The following is a 22,107-nucleotide window of genomic DNA, read 5'->3' as shown; positions in this document are numbered from 1 at the left end:
ACGAGGCCCCTTAATTCAAATTCATTTAGGCCCCATGGTGCTACAATTTCATACTGGAATTAAACACAGCGTTATAAATTAATTTACCTTATAGTTTTTAATTCAGTAGGTCACAATACTTTGTCCTATTTGATCTTATGGTTACTTTCTTGTGTTACCTTTCAATTATATAACGATTTCAACACTACAATCGCATGTCAAAAATGTAAAATACAGTATGAATTGTTAATTATTTTCCTCAAGGAAGTACTTTTATTTTTACTACAGGAAACACAGTATATATATATATATTTTTTTTCGAATCTCTTCCAGGAAGCTTCGTTAATGAATCGAAGAGAGTAGTATACACTAGATATAACGATACATTTCACAGATATAGCTTTATTTAGATTGTTGTTATACGAGATGCAACGATAAATAACCGAGGTTATTTTGTTAATTAGATACTGTAAAGCATAAAAATTTGTTTCTAATCATTAGATATTATCAAATTCCATTCGTAGTTTTAGATTAAAAAGATTTAATTCTAACCTACTTCTCACGTCACGCATTTACAAGTTAAGTAACTGTTTATTTCCTTTGAAAATAGGTTAATGTTTTCTTAAGTAAACGTATATCATGTTGATGAATGCTGATAAATTTATTATAACGAGGTAAATGGAGAGCGACGATAGAGATTGTTCGTTATATCCGAACATCTACCAGACACTTAAACAACCGCTTTACCTTAGTCATATGTCACAATTATACATGGAAACAAGAGAAATTTATTATATCGGGATTTGTAATGTTTTCGTTTTATATTAATTACGTTTGGAGATTTTCGTAAAATTTCTATAAATAAATAAAAATTGACGTTTGAAAGAATAGGAAGGAAGTGATAAATTTAGAAATTTATCTTTTGTTTCTTAACACTACGATTTATTGTTCTGTTATTTAACGCTCTCATTAACACTTCCCGTATGTTACGCTATTTAAATAATATGTATGTGCAGCTCTTTTTTTAAACGCGGAAATTTATTTTAAAAAATATTCAGTTAAAATACGGAGTCAGACCGAAAGTTGACATATATATAGGCCTATATCATTACCTCTCCCCCTTTTATCACTCAATTTCGGGTTATCTTCTCGAGAATCTTGGGGAGGGAGTCACTCAGGCGACCTTTAAACGTCCAGAAATGCAAATGAGATTGGTGGTATGTATGAATGTTAGTGTATGTATTGTATGTGTGTGGGGGGAGAGCAAGTTTTTTCAACAAATTTGAAGCTTAATAACTCCTGTTCCTTTTGTCGAAAATGTCTGAAATTTTGTTGGTTATTTTGGGAATTAGGGGGGAATATTTCTAGAGATTTTCAGGAAAACTTGACCATTGGTTCGGGAGATATTAAAGGAGTATAACCATACCTCAACAAACAGTCCAATTTTTATGAAAATTTCCAGAAACATTCCAGTGTAATACGCAAACCACACTACCAAATTTCAGAAGATTTTGACAAAGAGTACAGGAGTTATTAAGCTTTAAGTTGGGCGAACAAAATCATGATCCAACTTGAAGCACTACCACAGATACAAACGTACTAACCTCCTCCATACATAGATAAAAAAAAACCCAAATTTTATGCATTTCTTGATATTTTTGGAGGTCATTTTCTAATCAATCGCTATGATATTAATAGGAGTGAATAAATTAATGTAGAATATTACGAAACAATGCTATTACTTGTCAATACTTCCTTGTAGATAACATGAAATATTGACCGATTGTCATCATTAAAAATTCGAAAATAATCAGTAATATATTAAAAATAATTGCTTTAGAAGAATTAATAAAGCGTAACACAAGAAATATGTGAACATTCAATTTTCCTCAATATCCTCGACTATGCGTAACACAACTTTGAAGATTTATCTTTATTGATTCAAAGCTGTGTTACGCATTGTCAAGAGCATTAAGAAAATCAAATGTCACATTCCTTGCGTTACGCTTGACGTAACGCAAACACGACAAATGAAGCGAGCAAATACCTCATTTATCATGTTACACTTGGAAAATATAGTACAAAGCGTTATATTATGTGAAATTTCAATATTGTAAAGGGGTGAACATTACCTTACAATTTATCTTTTAAGGAAAATTTTCCAAAATTTACGTATAGAATATTCTAAACAATACTGTTCTATTTACTATTCTTTATTAGAATAATATAAATAATTGATCTATTGGGTCGTGTATTGTTTATGAGAAGATCAGTATATAGGAGCTGTACTACAGCAGAACCTGCAATAAAAACAGAACTCGATGGCTCCTTTTGTGTCTATATCTCCCTTTATATACGTTACAGTAATACAATTTCTTCCATTCTGTCCGGGTCTGACAGGTTTCGGTTTTTGGATAGCATTTCTCAAGTTAACCTGTTTAAAGGAACACGAGATTAGTAAACTAAGTTGATCTAAGAGCTGAATAATGAAGGCTAAAAGGTTCATCCTGTGATTAAGGGACAAGGATTGATATACCAGGAACACTTGTGTGGTAGTGTAATATTACTGTAGTGTAATTTCAATCTTTTGAAAAAGATAAAGGGAATTAAGTCAGGTTTATTGAAAAAGATCCAATGGCATCACATGTAGCAGAGATCATATTATCTTCACGTTAGTAACACCTAAATAAGGTCCAGGGAGGACCCTATTTAGGTATTACGTGGGAAATTTAGGTGTCAGGTGTTGTTTTACGCCTGCTCCGTTCAAGGTCAATAACCTAAACTTATTATCCTATATTTTCGGTTTCGGTTCCGATTCGTACGATTCGGGGTAGTTGTTTAAAAATAAGAATTAATCGCACGTTATCAGACTTTACCTAGGTAAATCGAGTTCTTTCGGTTACCTTTCAGGTGTAGGCATGCACGAGTGAGCCTTATCGGCGATAAAATGCCTAAAATAAAGTCACAATTGTCACGAAATACATCCGCTCTAAACCAATGTCTCTATAGGAAACATGGAATACCATTAAATTCGCACCCCTACCCCCAAAATCCCACACTTTTCGAGCAATGTAGACAAATATTTAATAGTTCCTCTCTAGAAAATATACGGTACTTTCAAACTCGAATCCTCACTCCTTTCCCATTTCATCCCACACAAACTCATTGACTGATTTGCACAAAAATTTTCATAGTTACTCTCTGCCACCTTGAGGGAAACACACGCTACCTTATAACGGGGACAACTCAATCCTTCCCCTGCAGCAACGCTGGGAATTCTTTGCGTATCGAACGTAATATTGTTTATAATTGACCTCATCCACAAAATAAGGTCAATAACGCCGACGTCCATCATCTTTAATTATTATAATTATAAAACTTGGAACTTGTATCGCACTTCCTTAACATTCCTTTAACATACATTTATATCGTTCTCTATCATTAATTCTTACAACCATGCCAATTTCTGTTCTTGATTTATTATTTAATCGAAGTAAGAATAACATTACTTTTTAAATATATTCTGTTTTCTAATGTTCTATTTAATATAGTTGCACATGTGTTTATAGTATAGGTCTTATGGAATGAGGGTGCCCAATTAGAATCATTAAAAAAACAGTTTGTTAGTAGCTCAATGGATAAAACAATTGAACATTGGTAGTTGGACGTTGGTTCGGGCCTCCCAACGGGCTGGCCACGTGGTGTTTTCCGGGTTTTCTTCGCCTAAACAGGAACCCAGGAGGATGCCTAATAAAAACAATAACAATGTTTCTTATAAGATTAACGCCCGTAGAAACTGATGACCAAAGCAATAAAAGTATGAGTTTACTAGTGTGCAGCCAGACCCTGAGCACCTCTAAATCCTCCAGTTTGCCAAAGAGGAGAGATTTTCTACGAGAAACTACTCCTATTTAGGTGTTAGATACGCAAACCAAACCCCGAAAACTCCATATAGTTAGCCCGTTGACGAGGCACGAACCTACGACTAGTGTTTAGCGGTTTTATCTACTCTTCTATGAGCAGGCTATAGAGTTTTGTTTGTCTGTTTGTATAAGGAATGGGACCATAGTTCGGTGGTTTAATCCATTGGTGGAACGTGATCTAAGGCCAAACATATTCGGAACAGGCCACCCCCCGAATAATTAACAGAATTAATTAGAAAAATTCCCAATATATAGTGAAAACAACTACAAATTTATCAACAAAAAGATGGTATTTCAAGATTTGTGTAATAAATTATAAAATTTTCCATTTGGTGTTAGAAATGAAGATCAATATCTCTTTAAAGAGACTATTGTTAAGTTATATAATAAATATATATAAAATTATTTCCGTCTATTAAGCTGTAATTTCCATTATTTCAACCGCAATCGTATATTGAAAGCGCATAGCGTGATAAAGAAGAAAAGATAAGATGAATTTCAAGTGCAGAAGGTCATTTTAATAAATATGAAATATCTGAAATCATTAAAAATAATATTTCTATAGTCAATTTATATATATTTTCCTCATGTAATCTATCGTCAGCAACGTTGCTCATTGTTAGGATCTTAGAATTATACATAATCGGTGAAGACTTGTGATTGTTTTATTATTTAATTAAATTAATTAATGGTAATTTAATCTTTACAGCGGTTAACTAACTTTTGGGCCACCCTCTACAATTTCATTCGTTTATAACTAATTAAATCTACACGTAAACAAAAATTAATTACAAATAATAATTTACATTAATTAAATGCAGATATTTTTATCAATACGCTTTTTTTTATTATTATTATTAATTTTTCCTGCCTGTCTGTATGTCTATTTATGTATGTCGTGACTTAACTTTTTACTTATTTCTTAATTAAATGCTAAACTAAGAAGAATTTCGATAATTTCGTATTCTGTATTAAAAAAAATGAATAAATAAAAGGTAGAAAGTAAAAAATATTAAAGAAATTCTCTTTATTTACGTAAATCCACTGAAAGCCCAGCAGTGGTTGAGTGGGTAAAACTAATGAAAACAGGTCATGGGTTCACATCTTTCGGTTGATTATAGTCCCTGTAGGAACTTTAAGCAACCTGCAGGGTTGATTATAATTCCTACAGGGGTTTTCTTCACGTTTTTTAATTAGAAACGTGAAGAAAACACGGAAAATTTCACGTGGCGAGTCTTTTTTTGCCAAGTGTGAACCCACAACTAACCTACCAGTATTCTAATGGTTTTATCCACTTGTTTTCTATTTTTTACAATTTTTTACAACCGTATAATTACATATTACAATGGTTTGTCCATGGCAATTGGTTATTTTTTTTTAGTGCTTCATGTTTTTGGACTCTAACCTGAAGCTGCCAGTCCTTATATTGTACTTGTATTAGCACTCGTATTTAGCTAATACGTAGCAGAAGCAAAATAATATTGCCTAGTGTAATGCTTTTGTCTAAGCCCTGTATATAGTCTATACTATTATAGTTTTATCATTATTTTTATTAACATATTTTCAATAAGAATTTTAATATATAAGGTGAGTGGAAAGTAACTAGACATTGAGAAAATTGCTATGGTTTTTATAATACTAATAAATCATAATAAAATTTATATATGCATATAGGCCTACATCCATTAATAGAAATTTATAATTCCTTTATCGATGGTGTAGACAGTGAATAAGAAAGGCTGCAGTGGGATCAAAAAATGGCCGTTCGTTTGTCTGTTTAGGAGAGAGCGCAGATTATTCCACGCTATTAGGTGTAGAAATCACTGGTTACTGTGCAGAGATAATAGTGTATAGTTAAGGGATGTCATGCCGCAATTCATCTGGAAACAATTAGGAATCGTTATTCGAAGCTAATGATCATGCGGACGTTCAGAAAAGTGTCCATCCATCCAAATCACAATCTGATAAAAAAGTATTGTTGGTGGGTGGCGTCAGTACCTATATTGAATTGTAAGATAAGTATCCAATTTTTCATTTAACGAGGTATCTGTCAAATAATTTCCATCATCTTTGCATTAGAAATATACAAATTATAGTAATTTCGCAATGCCTAGTTATTTTCCACCCACCTTGTATACAATCTATTTTTCCTTGAATGTACAGTACTGCATTCTATAACTCCCTCGTTACATCATAAGTCATAAATTTGAAAACAAGGTGTGTGTCGCATAAAAAATGCTTGAATAAACCACAAATTCCAATAAACAGTTGTTAGTCAACAACAATTAAATGACTAAAATATCTTATCTTTTGCTAATGTAGTGTAATCACGTTCGATTTAATTTTTTGTGATAGGTAAATGGAGAGTGGTGCTAAGTGATATTTAGGGCAAATTAACTGAATAACAAATGTTACCTGGAGATTGTGCCAAAATATTAAATTACTGAACACTGTGTTAGTTGCGAATTCTTTCCTCCGGTTTCCGAAATTTCCCCGGGTTAATTCGCGTGTTGGTCCACCAGTGGCCAAACAATTCCGTTCCCTGAACACTGGGAATTCGGTCGCGGGTTCGCGCCTGGTCAGGACGACTGGCCACGTGGAGTTTTCCGGGTTTTTTCCACGTATGTAACGCCTGAATAGGGGCCAGTTAACCTTAAAAACACCTCCCGGAAGCCATCCCCCTAGGCAGATCGCCCAAGTGTTGAGTTGCTATTACTTAACCAAACCAATTTACGTGTCTAACAACTAAATGGGAGTTAAGTTTATCGTACAGTTCTCCTAGGAGTTATCTCCGCTTCTGTTTTGGTCTGGTTTCACGAAATGCATCGCCGTATTCTATGAAATTAGAGCAATTCCGGGATAGTCACGAACTATCCTGGTAACTAACCACTTGGAGGCAAGAACCCGGAACCACTCGGTGTTCAGCGGTTTCATCCACTCGGCCAAAGTGTATAAAGATGAATTGATAAACGTTCAAATACCTTAACGAATGTAAAATCCACCTTCACAATACTTCGTGTGTATGCATGGTAACGAACTTTCCTGGTTTATTCAACCGTAAAATAAGGTTTTATGTATTTTCTTTACAAACTCTTTTTAAAATTAAAATATACAACAATTCTACAGCTTAAAAATCTACATAAATTATGGAATTTTGAGAAAATACAAGTAATACAGTAATCTGGCAACCCTACAATCCAGTGGGTACTGGATTAACGAACCTCTACTATAAATAATGATGGTGTGGTTTTATAATAACGATCTTTTTCTCATAATAAAACTAAAATCTAATGTTAATATTATATATATAATATATATTAATACAATTAACAAGTATTGTTTCACGGTTGAATAATTTTAAAAAAATGATTCTGTAACAATACTGGAAAAACACACAAGGAAGACGAATTGACGAAAGTATTCAATAGAAAAAAAATTATTTGAAATTTTATATACGGTAATTTACGTTCGTTGACCCACATTTTACGATTGTTTTAGTTGGATTTTATTATTTTGTTATAGATTCACACGCCTATTCTCTTACTTGACATAAATGTTACTTGTATGGATTCCTTGTATGGAGTGTAAAGAGGATTCCTTGAAAATATAATACACAAAAACTTATTTTTTTTGTAACAATATGCTCTGTTTAGTACAAAATCATAGAATAATTTATTTATGACGTAACATTTACACACACTTCGTTCGTTTTTTATTCACATGAAGTCTCTTAGATTTCTTCACGTATGTAATTTAATAGGGCTTAGGTCACCTTGGTGTGTACAAAAGGGTCCTTAGAAAAGTAATGCATTAGCATACTAGGTTGGGGGATCCGAAATCGAATCCGAGAGAACCACACCAGGAATTCATAATGGGTTGTCCATTAGGAAAATTTCGGACTTTGTCTCTCATGTTGTATTTTATACTTTCCAAGAAATTATTTTATTTATAACAGGTATGAATGTGTATAGGAAACAATAGCGTGTAAGTAAGTAATTATCGTAATTAAACTTAAGTTTTCCTGGTTTTCTTCAAAACTTGCAGAGGTAAGGCAAACAGCATTGATTAAACAATTGGCCGCTAGTAGACAATTGGGAACAATTAGACAAAAATGACCCCCTCAAGATTTTTATATTTTTCAATTCAGGAGGACTTGAAACGTCGAGAAATGCAAATAAGTTGGGGTTTTTTCTATATATATGGATGTTAGCGTGTGTGTATGTGTCAGGTGCAGGATATTTTTACCCAGTTTGAAGCTTAATAACTCCTCTGTCTTTCATCGAAAGTTTTTGAAATTTTGCAGGGAGATATGTGTATTAGGGGCACTGATGCTATTAAATTTTGATGATTAAAGACCAACGGGGTGAAGAGATAAAGGAGGTCGTGTGGGATCAGACTTAATGACGATTTTACTCGTTATTTACATTTACAATTTATTTACAAGGCCCATCTCTATCCTCGGAATGGTATTTCTTATGTTAATTCGCTTTCTTTTAATTCGAATCTCCCAATTTACTGTCGATATTTCACCTTACGTAGTACCTTTTCGTCGGGGAATAGGACGTGCCTTACGTAGTATTAGGTAGTGTTGCTTAAGCGCCATCTGTTATCTATAATTGCAATGATCTGCCGTTTTTACTCCGTAAAAAAATTAAAATANCGTCCGGTTAACGATTATAATGGTTTCCTGAGTTTAGTCACACGACTGTTGAACAGTTGGTTTTACAAATTGAATGGGCACATCGGTCTCCACTTCAAAAAAATAAAATCAACCTCAGCTGATATTAAAATATAATTAACACTCGTTTCTAACGGTAGATGGCTCTATGATAAATATTTAAATGGTCCCAAACATTAATTTTCACTTCATTATTGATTAAAATTCTTAACTTAATTTATAACAATTTAAATTAAATTTATCAAGTTTCTCGCAAATTATTTACGATTTTAACATGTAGAAATGAATTTCTCAGCTGTTAAGAAGTGTAAATTACTGTAATGCATCCCGTAAATATATACTGTATAAATTTAACAGATATATATATAATTGCTCAAAGTACCATCATATTTCTCTAAATGCATATTTTATTTTTAGGCTGTTCCCGACGCTAAGGAAAGGCTTCACAGAGTCTTGAATGACTTGGAAAATTCCATGACTGACTTAGTTCATCACGTTATTCGTGAACTTGGTGGAGATAATTTCCTTGCAGCTGTACCTTTCTTAGAAGAATTAGAGGAGATTTTCGATGAATTTGCCGATAAAACTTTAGGCAAAGTAAGCTTGAACAAAATTTAAAAAAAGAAATTAATTGCATTCGAATATCAATTATTCTAATTCGAGTGCTATTTAATTTATATAAAACATTTTAGAAACTTGAGGGATAAGATTTACTTATAAAAAGAAACAATAATTATTTGTAAAATCGCGCATTTCTAAATAGAAAATTGGTCTTGAATCCATCATTATTACAAGTTTGATTTGTTAAATCATTTTTAAACTGAAGATATAATTTATAGTCGACCCCCCATAACACTGTTGATAATTCCGTTTTATATGAATTCCATGTTGTACGAATCACTTAGATTTTATAAATACGTGAGCCGTTCACAGCCCGGCACACGTATTTATAAAATCTAAGTGACTCGTACAACATGGAATTCCTATAAAACGGAATTATCAACAGTGTTATAGGGGGTCGACTGTATTTGAATAAAAAGATTCAAGTAAAATTATTTTTTAGGTAGTTGATCTTGTTGTTGCTATGGAAGGAGTTATTCGTAGAATTGAAGATGAACTTCCAGTCGTAGCTGAAGATGTGAGACATTTGATTCGTGACATCAGACAAGATTTTAAAGATATTATGAGAGATTTGAAAACCACCTTTTTGGGTAAAATATGGTTTATTCTTAAACTTTAATTTTATGTAGCTTCCAATTAAAATTTGTTAGATTATTGTGAAAATAAACCCAAACTCTCCGAATTTCAAATACTGTAATAAACTTCGAAAACTATTTTTTAAAAAATCAAATTTTTAATAGACTAACGACATCTAGCGTGTAAAATTTTAACTATTGTTATAACAAATGATATATTGATGTTCATTTACAATGTAGGTTACAGTTTTCTCGATGTAATGGGAGATCTGACCGATGGAACCAAGTTGGGTACAGTTATGAAGGTCGTAAGTCTCATTGACAAATTCAATACTCTCGTTAAAGATGTCAAACAATTGGAACCAAGGGCAGAAGCTGTGTTAGAACACAGCGTTAGTGTCGTTGCCAACCATGCCCAGGAGTTTTTAAATCACGCTTCTGATCTTTTATACAAAGAACAATATTAATTAAAGTTATAACGAGAATTTGAATAAAATAACTTTAAAAAATTTGCAATTGTGTTCAATTTATTCATTTATATAGTTTTTTTTTTTTTTAATCAAAACAATTAAGCCATACACATTTGTTAAAATTTTACAAAAATTAGCATTAATATTTATTTTCATAAATTTAAATTTACTTAATTAGTTCTTTCAATAACAATATTGAAGAACAATGATTAAAAAACAGTTTTATAAACTTATTGCTAAAGTATTGTGTTATGTTACAATATCACATATTATTCTATCAAAATTATATAAAACTAATTCATAATGACTTATGTAAACTTTATTATATATATATTGTGACATTGATCGGCATGAATCTCGGCACAAAATTACAATAGCTCGTCAAAACAGTTAATTATTTATATTGCTGCCGTAATGAATTAAAAAGATCACCGATATAATTTTTCTTTTAGAAAAAGCATACAAATATTTCAAAATTTATGCAATTTCCTACAAGAAAAAATTTATTTATAGTACTATAAGTTAAATCAAGTCTTTGCATAATCTTGGCAGCACCCGATACTTTTGATTATTAATTCAGATTTAATGTTTCTGCGATGTTTAACATATTAGATATGTAACCATTAAATACATGCTATAAATTTGCATATTAAACTTATAAATACTAATATATAGTCCTATGAAAAATTATGGCACTATTTTATAAATCTTGCAATATTTTTTAGATAACTTTCATCGTTTACATAAAAACTTCTTTTAAACATTCNGATAGATTTGAAGTAATCGACCTGCAATCTTCACGTCACAAATGGCCTTTTATGACTTCTAGCGCGGCTTTAAAACGATAAGACAAAATATTAATATAGAGCAATAACACGAGGCTACTATAAAAGCCAGGTACTTGGCCATGGCCACGCTTCTTGCCTCTTCCTCGCTACTCTTCTGTCATGGAAATACAATAAAATTTGCCTTATGAAGGTCTCTACAATATGATTTTGTGACGTAAAGGTTACTTCAGTAGCATGTTTTTTTTATACATTGATGATAAAGGCAATTATTATCAGACTGGTCTTAAAGTAAGCGATGTTTTAATAACTTTATATCCATGGCAGAAGAGTAGTGAGAAAGAGTCAAAAGGTATGTCCATGGCGCTTTCTTAAAAGCCACATTACTAATGTTTTTCTCTTACATCTTGTAAAAATTAAATCAGGGTATCAACAATACTTAAAATGGCGAGTCAAAGAGTTTCGCTGCAAATCTATGATACGCTTCTATTGCATGAATACTACAATATAAAATACAGCGAGAAGAATCCAAGGAATTTGGAATTAAACTAATGTTTTTACGAGTTTCTAGTTGTTCTATAGGAGACATTTTCTTTGACTTCATCATATTTTTTTATACTTCTATACTATTTTATACGTTGTTAAATTGAAACAGCTAAAACACTTCCTCTAACTGAAGGAAAATGCCACTGGAACCGTGATACACGTGGCAATTTCGTCCACCCCAGGGCCATGCAGAACACGTGCATTTCGAAAAAGTACTCACTCGTGTACGTTTCAGAATATCCGCAACATTGAGATCACTTATAACTTATATAATTTTGATTTATTACCTGTAAATTGCAAGGCTAAAATCATTTAATTGTAACTTTTTTTTTTTTTTTTACTTTTGTTATAATTTAAAAGAATGAGGGGAAAAACAATCACGCAGATTGTCAAGGAAGTAGAATGTATTAAATATTAGTTAACTTATGAAGTGATATACATGTTTCTTTTTTCGGTAATTAAAATATTAAGTCAATGAAGTAAGTTTTAATTACAGTCTACTTAATATACATCAAAATGATTTTCTGTCTGATCCAATGAATATTTGACTAACGTTATTCTTATTTATTCCATTTTCTACTCTTAATTCTATAAATTTTAGGTAAATTATTCTGTTGAGGTCAATGTACGTGAACTTAAAAAAATGAGGTCTCGTGCTGTGCTCGAAAAAATGAGGTTACATTCGAGTAAATTGCTTTCGGTTATGAGAAACTACTTCTTTAATATCTACACTCTTAAATGATATTTTAGTTAACTTCTAATTTAAAAACCTGGAAACATTTTCGCTAAACTTTCTGGCATTCTATATTTGTTTTCATTCCTAGTAATTGCTAATATTGCCTTTAAGTCTTCTGATTGGTTCGGGAGATATTAAGGGGATAAGGCATATCTCATGAACTAATGGTCCAATTTTCCTGAAAATTTCTACAAACATTTCACCCTGATATAGGAACCTCCCTGCAAAATTTCAGTAGTTTCTGACAAAAGGCACAGGAGTTATTAAGTTTTAAAATGCGGTAATATAATCGTGCCCTCCAAACACACGCATCCTAAATCCATACATACGGACAAAACCTGCAAAATTTTTTCACTTATTGGCATCTCGAGACTCCCTGAGTCCAAAAATATAAAAATATAGAAGGACGGGGGAAGTAATTTTGAGCAGAAAAGCTTCATCTCAAAATTAGTAAAAGCGCTTTTTGTCTCCATCTTTCATAAAAACCGAGATAAAATATGATCCCTTGAAGAAAGGGTGGAAGATGAGTGACAACTATGTCATTGAATAATGCACTTGTATCTAGTTAATACGTAGCAGAAGCAAGATATATTATGGTGTAATGTTTTTGTATACACTACAACGATACAATTAGTGAAGCTAAACTGAGCAGAAACTTGATAAGGATGTTGAAAAGAAAATACTATATTAATAATACAGTAAAAATATTATCAAATTCTTGACATTTAGATAGCATAAAAGCAAGTTTTTATGATAATATAATATATGTAGTTTCCTGCAAGCATTTTGAATACGAGTTTAAGAGGAAAGTATACGAGACAACAATGAAGATAAGGAATATAAGAATGGTTACCCTTGAAATGCTTTTGTATAACTCTCTTTATTTCAACGTAAAACAAATAATTTATATATAAAATAACATAACATGTATACATAGCTTCAACAAGTTTTACTGTATTACTATGAATATAAGATGTTTTTAAGCAACAATATTCATTTAATTAAAACCGAATTTGTTAAAGACTAACAAGTTTCTCAACAGCAATTCAAAAATTAAAATTTTCTCTGCACACATCTTTTATTTATTGTTTAAGTAATGCCATTGTTGTATATTCATTCTAATATTTTAATCATAAATTCAATTTAAATATCAGTACTGGAATTTTGATAAATTCTTTAACTATAGTTGCTTCTTGGATTATTCATATGATGTTTGTTTCCAATAAAAAATTTTTTAATCATCTTTCTATTTTAAAAAATCTTTGTTTCATTAAATAAACTAGTTGTTCTCTTTGGTGTGTTTTAAAATTTTCATACCATTCTACAACTTTAATTCGCCTAGCCGATTTTTCCTCTTGTGAAAGACTTTTCTCTTGTTTTAATATAGCAGGCAATTCTGACCAATTCTTTACATAAATTATTGGTGCATTTAGAGATTTTAATAAACGGAATGGAGGAGGAATGTTTCTGAATGCTGACGTTTTAGAAGATGCACAATTACCTGGAGTGATTACATCTTCTACTACAGGAACAGAACCATAAGCCATTGCTTCATAAATTCGATAACATTCACTGTTCATTCCAACAGGACTCAGTGTTAAATCACTTAATTTAAGACTATGAACATAAGTTTCTAATGTTTCTTTTGTTTCGTGTGGTTGCCACCTGAAAAATGAAATTAATTTATGTAGAAGTAATGTAACAAATCTTTTTCCTACTTATTATTAAAAATAATAATTTAGGAAAACACTTACTCGTATCGTACTTTAATAATACATAATTGGCTGAGATTGTTTTTCTCTAAAATTTCTAATAAATACTGTCTAGAAGATTCTGGATAAACAGTTCCTAGGAAGTTACATATAAACGGACGTTCAGATTCTAAGTCTAACTGTTTAGAATCTTCTTTTGGAAAATTTCTGTACCTGGATGAGGAAAACACTTTTACTCAAATAATCTGAGATCAATAATGTAACATAAACACCAATACTCACGTTGCAACACCGAGAGGCCATTGAAAAAAATAAAAATTATCTATTAATGGACTGTCATAGACTAGAAGAGTTGCATTTATAAGTCCTCCGTTAAAAGTCATATATGGCAGGATCCAATCATTTTTACACTTTTCATCACCTAACAATATTAATATCACACCATGTAGGTTTTTGAAATATGGCAAATAATTAAGCCAAGTTTTGGCAAATGATACTTTCTGATCATTTCTTCCATTAAGAATCAGAATGAGATACTCAACATCACTCGGAACTTTGGTGTAAATAACACCTGGACCTGTTCGAAACCTAAAATTTTAGGACAAATATTAAAATTATGATAATTTATTTCATAAAAAACCTTAAATTATAATCCTGTAAATTTATACTTCTTATAATATTAATAATTCTAATAAAATTTTAATCTCTCTACAGATAATAAAAATTACATATACTCTGTGTAATTTATTTCCTTTCATTTTAGTTTAATAGCAAATGTTATCATAATTTTAACAGGTGATAAACACCTACTTAGTTAAAATGTTTGTTAGTAGATGAACTGTTTTCAACATAAATTAAAATTTTCATGATCTTATTTTAAAGTAGTTAAATATTAAACATTTAATCTTACTTAAACTTTATATTATCAATTTTTCGGAATCCATAACTCCAGACACCATCCATTTTCTTTTCTGTTTTGCCATTAAAAATATGCTCCCATAAATACAAACCTACACAATTACAAAAAGAATGTATGAGCTTTACATAAAAAAAAAAACAAAACCAGATTTAAAACAAATACAATCATAGAACAGATGGTTCATATTAACAAGAGTAGTGAACATTAAATTTATGTAAATTGCAAAACTAATCAAATAAATTTCTGGCTAAATATACTGAAAATTCAATTCTTTTTGTTTGGATTTTTATTTTCAAATTTAAATAAATATAATTTGCTGTAATAAAAATATTATTTAAAATTACAAATAAAACTGAATATATACCAAAACACACAACAATAAACTGAAACTGCTAGATTTCCATTAATATTTTTACACAGAAATTAGTTATTAAAAAGGGATTCAAGACTAAATAAAAGTAGAATTACCCTCGGTAATTGAAATAATTAGATTAATATAGCTAAAGTTTTAATTTATAAATGAGGAATAAATTGAAGACTGTTTAAGAGAGACTTGAATCTAACTCCTACAAGACAAACATACCCATTTAGTTTAAGAAGAGCAAGTTCAATCAACAATCTGAGTTGACTTTTCTAAATATTATAACAGAAGGAAATCAATAATAATAATAATAGGTTATAATTCTGCATACTATTAGTGTTAAATTCCTTTAATTTAATCTATGCAAAAATATTAGCATAAATATAGCTAAATAAATCCAACCATTGTAATTCAATATTCAGAAAGATTAGTATTAAAAAAAATGCATATACAGTAGACTCTGCTTATTGTACTCATGAATAATGCTATCAAAATTATGTCATTTAATATCAAAAAATGTCATTTAATGTTACCAAAATTAGTAGGTCCCAAAAATATAAGTTATAAAAATTTCCCTTATGGTTCCAGAATTTGATTATTGTTATTATCAGTGGTGATATTCAAAATATTTAACAAAGGGTTCGCTAACAGAAAATTTTTCCTTAACAATCTTTTTCGCTCAAATGGTGCATTAGCAACATTAGNTAATGTATATCGGCATTAAATAATTAGAAAGAAAATTTAACAGTTAGTGGTATAAGGGGAAAGGTAGTAGTAGTAGTAGTAGTAGTAGTAGTGTATATACTATTGTACGCTAATTTTAAATTTCTCAAGATATACTATTTATAACTGAATTAATTAGGGAATTTTATATATCTATAAGTTATATTTTCCCTTTTAAATGCCTCAGGGAGAAGGAAGAAATGATAAATTGCTTCAGTAAATTTCTTGATGATTAAATCATGTTTAATACTTTATTTTATTTATTCATATACAGTACAACAGATTATAAACGACTTGAAATATATATTTAGACGTTATTCTTGAGTTATAAAGCATTCAATTAAGCATACAATCAATTAACTTCTTCGTATAATGATAATTTAATACATTAACAACATTAAATTAGAATTTATAAGTGGATATTAATTCTAATTAAGTATTAATGTCTTCTTTAATACTGTAAATAATTATCAGGATATAAACATATCAAACACCTTCTTTATTATAAAGAATATGGATAATTTAACCCATTTTTCTTGTATTCTTAAAAGGATACAATAAAAAATAATAAACAGAATGCAAATATCATAAAATAATAAAAAATATTCTTAAAGATATTATTTTCTACTCTCCTTTCGGGCGAATTATATCTTGTTTTGAGTGCAGATTCCACTCTTTCTTTATAATCAAGAATTGCTCGACGTGCATCTTTCCATGCGTGTGGTCCTTGCAAACGATACTGATAAGGAAGGTTTGGACCCATAAAACACGCCCAAAATAATGGGAAATCGAAGAAAAACATCTTGAATATATCAGGTTTGGCTCCTATCATTGAAGACATTTCATCTAAGTAATCGACGTAGTCTACTTGTATGGTGTGACGTGGTCCATCGAAATATCTCTTGTCCATCATCTCAGATTTATGCTTGATATCATAATACATATCTTGTGTCGATGGTAGATCTACTTCACCAGCTAAAACCCGAGCATACCATCTTGCTTGTATCTCCGATATAGGGAAGAAACCACCCACAATCTGTATCAGCCCAATAATTCCTAAATTTCTATGCTTAAGTTGCGGTGGAATGATATACTTATACAACTGTACTTTATTCTCTTCGACTGTTATTATATCTTTAGACAGAAAAGGGAATTTAATTTCGTAACCTGTTGCCAAGACAACTTCGTCTATTTCTGTGACGAAATCATCCCCTTCGAAGACCACTCCGTTTCTAACAAAGCGTTTAATTGGCCCTTTAATCACCACGGTTCCACTCAATATACGATTGGGTAGAGCATCGTTTACCATGGGATGTTGGGAAAGTATCCTGTGTTTCGGTTTTAATTGATATAATTCGTGATTGAAACGTTCATTTATCATTTTTTCTGTGAGAAAATTACGTATATTCAATGGAATTGTGTGAGAAAGTACGTTCCAGAAGCGACTTAAGTATAAAGAATCGAAGGGTAAACCATTGGTTCCAACTCTGTGTATTATCCAGCATCCTCTTCTTGTACTTAAGTACACCTGTAAATGAAAAATCAATTATTTTACTAAATAAATCTTTAAGAAAAACCTATCAAAACGATTCAGAATTAAACTATTTACAACGTACAATAAACAAAGAATTAATTGTTATATACAGTCGACCCCCTATAACACTGTTGATTATTCCGCTCTATATGAATTCCAGGTTGTACGAGTCACTTAGATTTTACAAATACGTGAGCCGTTCACAGCCCGGCACATGTATTTGTAAAATCTAAGTGACTCGTACAACATGGAATTTATATAAAGCGGAATAATCAACAGTGTTATAGGGGGGGTCGACTGTACCTTATAGCAATTTGTAATTTTATTGATTTTTAAGAGATGATACAAAGAAATTTTTCTTTTAATTTCCTCTTCTGATCATTGATTTATAATCAGCGAACTGATTAATTAACAAAAATTAAAATTTTCCCAATTTTTTTTTGTTTTTTTGGCCCAAAGTAAAGTATAATTAACTGTTCTCATCAATAATTGTAATTAATATTTTCATTAAAATTTATGAATTGTGTTAAGCTGGTAATTACTGTATTTTAAAGCTCAAATATGCAAAATTATTGTAATTTATTCGGATAACGAACTTATTAAAAATTAATAAATCATTTTCTGTTGAAATTTAGTATTATTATTTACTTTTTAAATAATATTTAAATTCTTTTAATTTTAGGTTAATTTTTTATGGATAAATTGTAATTAATTAATGAAAATATATATATATATAATTTGTATAATTTAATTAAGAGGTTTTTTATTCGTGTTTATAGACTCATAACGTAGGTCTTAGGCTAGGCTATAGGCTCATAATGCAAGGCCCTAAGACTCATATTAATTGATCTTATGAAATCTATATCATCCCACTTACTCACGTGTCATTTTTAACCTAATTTTAGGCATAACTGGGCTGAAAAGATGATTCTCATCAGTAGGGATTAGGAATACTGATTAAAGTCCAGTAATAATGATTAAAATTTAATTTTAATTAATCTAAATATTATTTTTAACACAATTAATGTGATAAAATTCTTACCTTACTAGCGACACTACTGAGTTCCACAGCGGCATCACCTCCAGAATTCCCAACACCTATAACCAGCACCTTCTTATCATCGTAACCATTGGGTTTTTTATAACTATGAGTGTGTATGATCCTCCCCTCGAACTCATCTTCACCCGGGAAAATGGGTCTTAAAGGATACACGTGATGACCATTACAAACCATGACTGCATCGAATACCTCTTGTAATTCCACCCCATTTAACAAATCCTTAACTTGTATCTTCCATCTTCCAGTGGATTCGTAATCATCCGAAGGCATTACCAATGACACTTCGTGCCTAAATTTAATATACTGGACCAATTCGAATTTCTCAGCGTACAGCTCCAAGTACTTGATCATCATGGAGTTGTGCATGTAATTGGGAAAATGCTTGGGTGGAGGAAAGTCGCTGAAAGCCGTGATCTCCTTGCTACTGTTAATGATAGTGGAGCGTGCCACGGATGCCAAACCTTCTACATCTTCGTCTCGATACCTCCAAAGGCCTCCTACATGGTTAGTTTTCTCGTAACAAACGACGTGGAATCCCTCTTCTACGCAGGCTTTTATGGAAGGGAGACCACTCGCTCCGGCTCCTATTACTACAACAGATTTTATTCTCTTATTTTCCATGGTTGAATGAAGTTTATCTTGCTGTCGTTCACTTTTTATATTGGGGGAAAAGTTTGTTTACCGTCGTTACGCATGCTCTAACGATAACCGTCATTGCTAATCTGGTTAACCTTCGGTATTTCTTTAATACTATGATTGTTCTAATTGCGCAAGTAATTGAATTTATTAAGTAAAAGTACATTTAAACTCACGAGAATTTTCGATTGATATGTGAAGAACATTATAAAACAATTAAAGAATGCATAGGGAGTGTAAGTCCAGCACAAGCATTAAAATTCCCCCATGATGTGATGGGGTTCGAACTTTTGATCGGTCGCAACACCCAAATTTTAGAACGAATGGGGTGGAGAATGGAGAAGAGAGTGAATTTTGATTCTTAAAAACTGATCCGCAGATCGTTTTATGTTCTCTAATATCGTGTTGAGGACAGACACGACATAAGGATACATTCAATAACTTTAGAAAAAAAATAGTCAATTTGTTTTTCCTCTTTGTATATTGAAAGAGCAGATATTTATGTAGATTTCCTTGAAGTTTGTATTATTAAAAATAGTACAGAGGATAAATAAACAATTCCTTTAATAACCTTTCTGTCTTCCCAACATAATAAAAAAATTATCTGTATTTTGTATGAATTTGTTCTGGGACAGAATGGCTATTTGTCTTCATTAATAAGAGAATTATTGCATTGTGGTTGTGTAAAACTTATATATAAATGAAACAATCTATGACAAATGTATTATTAATTACTTAAAATTGTATTAATGTAGATTTATTACATAAATTCGTAGAATTTTTATTTTTATTTTTCTCTTTCTTCCTCGAAGGCATTATTAATATAAGGTAAAATCGATTTTATATACAGAAGATTTTAATTGTTTAGCTGTATTTGTCCTTGTAGGGGGTCGTTTCCATCTCATTTAGAGCTAGAATCTTACCTTAAATTACAAATAAATAGAGAATATGAAAGGTTGAACAAATCCCACGTAGCATTAACGTCGATCATGGAACATATTCCTAGTTTTTCTCGCATTTTTAACACCTAAATTGGGCCAATTTCCCATAGAAAGTCTTCTTCGGGATCTGTCAAGAGAGGGTCAGGAAGACTTTTTATGGAAAATAAGCTTCAATTTAAGTGTTGATGTATATATTTTTTCTATTTAGAGACATCACAAGTAGTGTATAACGTTGTGAAACTCATCTGTAATATTATACTATCAATAATTTATCGAAAATAGCCAGAAAATTGGTCAAGGTTCCTTATCGATCATTCAATTTAAACATTAAAATAACTCGGAATAAAACTGATAGTAACTATTATTATTCATGAATATTAATGAAATATTGAACTGTGAATCTTTCATTTTAGAACTTCTCAGTGATTTAAAGATTTATTCTTGTAATATTATCAATTACGTAAGAAACCGATACGAAAATCTTAATTATTATATTGCGTGATGCATTATAAATGATAAAATTTAATATTTATCGTTGTAAATTAAATATGTAAATTTATTTCATTACATTCATTACATTATTGTGTTTTAAATTGTTAAATTATTTCAATTTACTTTCTATGGAACTGGACAGATGGTCGCATGATAATGGATGTTTCTGGAGGTAAGAAATTCGGACCCGATGTTAAATTTTTTGTGATTTTTCGTAGCTAATTCGAATCCAGACTTTTATTTCCATTCCTGGGTAGTGTGTCTTTATCCCACTGTAGATTCTTTAGCAGTGTAGCCTCATCCCACTGTAGATTCTTTAGCAGTGTATTCTCATCCCACTGTAGATTCTTTAGCAGTGTATTCTCATTCCACTGTTGATTCTTTAGCAGTGTATTCTCATTCCACTGTTGATTCTTTAGCAGTGTATTCTCATTCCACTGTAGATTCTTTAGCAGTGTATTCTCATTCCACTGTAGATTCTTTAGCAGTGTATTCTCATTCCACTGTTGATTCTTTAGCAGTGTATTCTCATCCCACTGTAGATTCTTTAGCAGTGTATTCTCATTCCACTGTTGATTCTTTAGCAGTGTATTCTCATTCCACTGTTGATTCTTTAGCAGTGTATTCTCATTCCACTGTTGATTCTTTAGCAGTGTATTCTCATCCCACTGTAGATTCTTTAGCAGTGTATTCTCATTCCACTGTTGATTCTTTAGCAGTGTATTCTCATCCCACTGTAGATTCTTTAGCAGTGTATTCTCATTCCACTGTAGATTCTTTAGCAGTGTATTCTCATTCCACTGTTGATTCTTTAGCAGTGTATTCTCATTCCACTGTTGATTCTTTAGCAGTGTATTCCTCATTCCATTGTAGATTCTTTAGCAGTATCTTCATCCCACTGTAGATTGTTGAGAAGTGTTTCATATTCTAAGGCAGATTCTTTAGTAGTGTTGCCTTATTCCACTGTAGATCATATTTTTCCGTAATGAGCAAGTTGAAACATTTATACAATCCACTGTATATTAAAGTATCGTGTAAGAAACTCATTCCGTTTGTATGCCACATAAAACTGCAGTTTTCCCTCCTTTCTAAATGGGAAAACTGCTGTTTACGTTGATAATAAATTTTATATGTTTATAATATAAAATATATTATCAAGATAAATTTCACAAAGTGTAAACGAATTGAAATTATAGAAAATTTTCATTTAGAGTAGATTAATTTTATCTCAAAAATATTCTGAAACGGGAAATATGATATATTTTCAATGAGACAATCATTGAGTATTTTATCAGATTAAAATATTTTCTTGTATATATAAATTCAAACCTCTAAACAACTGATGGGAACATAAAAGACGGCCGTTATTTAAAGGTTATTTTGTATGAATTTCTTTTTGAAATTCATACAAAATAA

At 30.9% G+C, this 22,107-nt stretch overlaps 3 protein-coding genes across 3 annotated transcripts; 1 reads left to right on the top strand and 2 right to left on the bottom strand.

Moving 5' to 3' along the window:
* The first annotated feature begins 8,988 nt into the window (after positions 1–8,988).
* Positions 8,989–10,292, top strand: LOC111635273. The gene is made up of 3 exons (XM_023380185.1): positions 8,989–9,177; positions 9,644–9,791; positions 10,017–10,292. The coding sequence occupies exons 1-3, from the start codon at positions 9,055–9,057 to the stop codon at positions 10,241–10,243; spliced, it is 498 nt and encodes a 165-aa protein (XP_023235953.1). The 5' UTR covers positions 8,989–9,054; the 3' UTR covers positions 10,244–10,292.
* A 2,927-nt stretch (positions 10,293–13,219) lies between these two features.
* On the bottom strand, positions 13,220–15,112 carry LOC111635261 (UDP-D-xylose:ribitol-5-phosphate beta1,4-xylosyltransferase-like). Its single transcript, XM_023380171.1, has 5 exons — positions 15,107–15,112; positions 14,936–15,063; positions 14,308–14,613; positions 14,068–14,238; positions 13,220–13,978 (listed from the first exon to the last, which is right to left on the bottom strand). The coding sequence occupies exons 1-5, from the start codon at positions 15,110–15,112 to the stop codon at positions 13,552–13,554; spliced, it is 1,038 nt and encodes a 345-aa protein (XP_023235939.1). The 3' UTR covers positions 13,220–13,551.
* A 1,216-nt stretch (positions 15,113–16,328) lies between these two features.
* Positions 16,329–19,273, bottom strand: LOC111635274 (dimethylaniline monooxygenase [N-oxide-forming] 5-like). Its single transcript, XM_023380186.1, has 2 exons — positions 18,605–19,273; positions 16,329–17,556 (listed from the first exon to the last, which is right to left on the bottom strand). Exons 1-2 carry the CDS (start codon positions 19,241–19,243, stop codon positions 16,573–16,575), a joined length of 1,623 nt encoding a protein of 540 aa, XP_023235954.1. The 5' UTR covers positions 19,244–19,273; the 3' UTR covers positions 16,329–16,572.
* Positions 19,274–22,107: the final 2,834 nt, after the last annotated feature.

This window comes from Centruroides sculpturatus, unplaced genomic scaffold, assembly GCF_000671375.1.
Source record: "Centruroides sculpturatus isolate CEXI.00-Female unplaced genomic scaffold, Cexi_2.0 scaffold857, whole genome shotgun sequence".
NCBI lineage: Eukaryota > Metazoa > Arthropoda > Arachnida > Scorpiones > Buthidae > Centruroides > Centruroides sculpturatus.
Note: the sequence above shows the minus strand (reverse complement) of the source record. Positions and strands in the feature narration are given on the sequence as shown.

What these genes read in the sequence shown, in the direction of transcription:
- LOC111635273 (XM_023380185.1), top strand. Translation starts at nt 9,055, where the DNA reads ATGACTGACTTAGTTCATCACGTTATTCGTGAACTTGGTGGAGATAAT. An exon ending in CCGATAAAACTTTAGGCAAA is followed by an intron (nt 9,178 to 9,643) that starts GTAAGCTTGAAC and finishes ATTATTTTTTAG; the next exon opens with GTAGTTGATCTTGTTGTTGC. An exon ending in TTTGAAAACCACCTTTTTGG is followed by an intron (nt 9,792 to 10,016) that starts GTAAAATATGGT and finishes TTTACAATGTAG; the next exon opens with GTTACAGTTTTCTCGATGTA.
- LOC111635274 (XM_023380186.1), bottom strand. Translation starts at nt 19,243, where the DNA reads ATGGAAAATAAGAGAATAAAATCTGTTGTAGTAATAGGAGCCGGAGCG. An exon ending in TCAGTAGTGTCGCTAGTAAG is followed by an intron (nt 17,557 to 18,604) that starts GTAAGAATTTTA and finishes TTTCATTTACAG; the next exon opens with GTGTACTTAAGTACAAGAAG.
- LOC111635261 (XM_023380171.1), bottom strand. An exon ending in TGGCCTCTCGGTGTTGCAAC is followed by an intron (nt 14,239 to 14,307) that starts GTGAGTATTGGT and finishes TTCCTCATCCAG; the next exon opens with GTACAGAAATTTTCCAAAAG. An exon ending in ATTATTAAAGTACGATACGA is followed by an intron (nt 13,979 to 14,067) that starts GTAAGTGTTTTC and finishes TTCATTTTTCAG; the next exon opens with GTGGCAACCACACGAAACAA.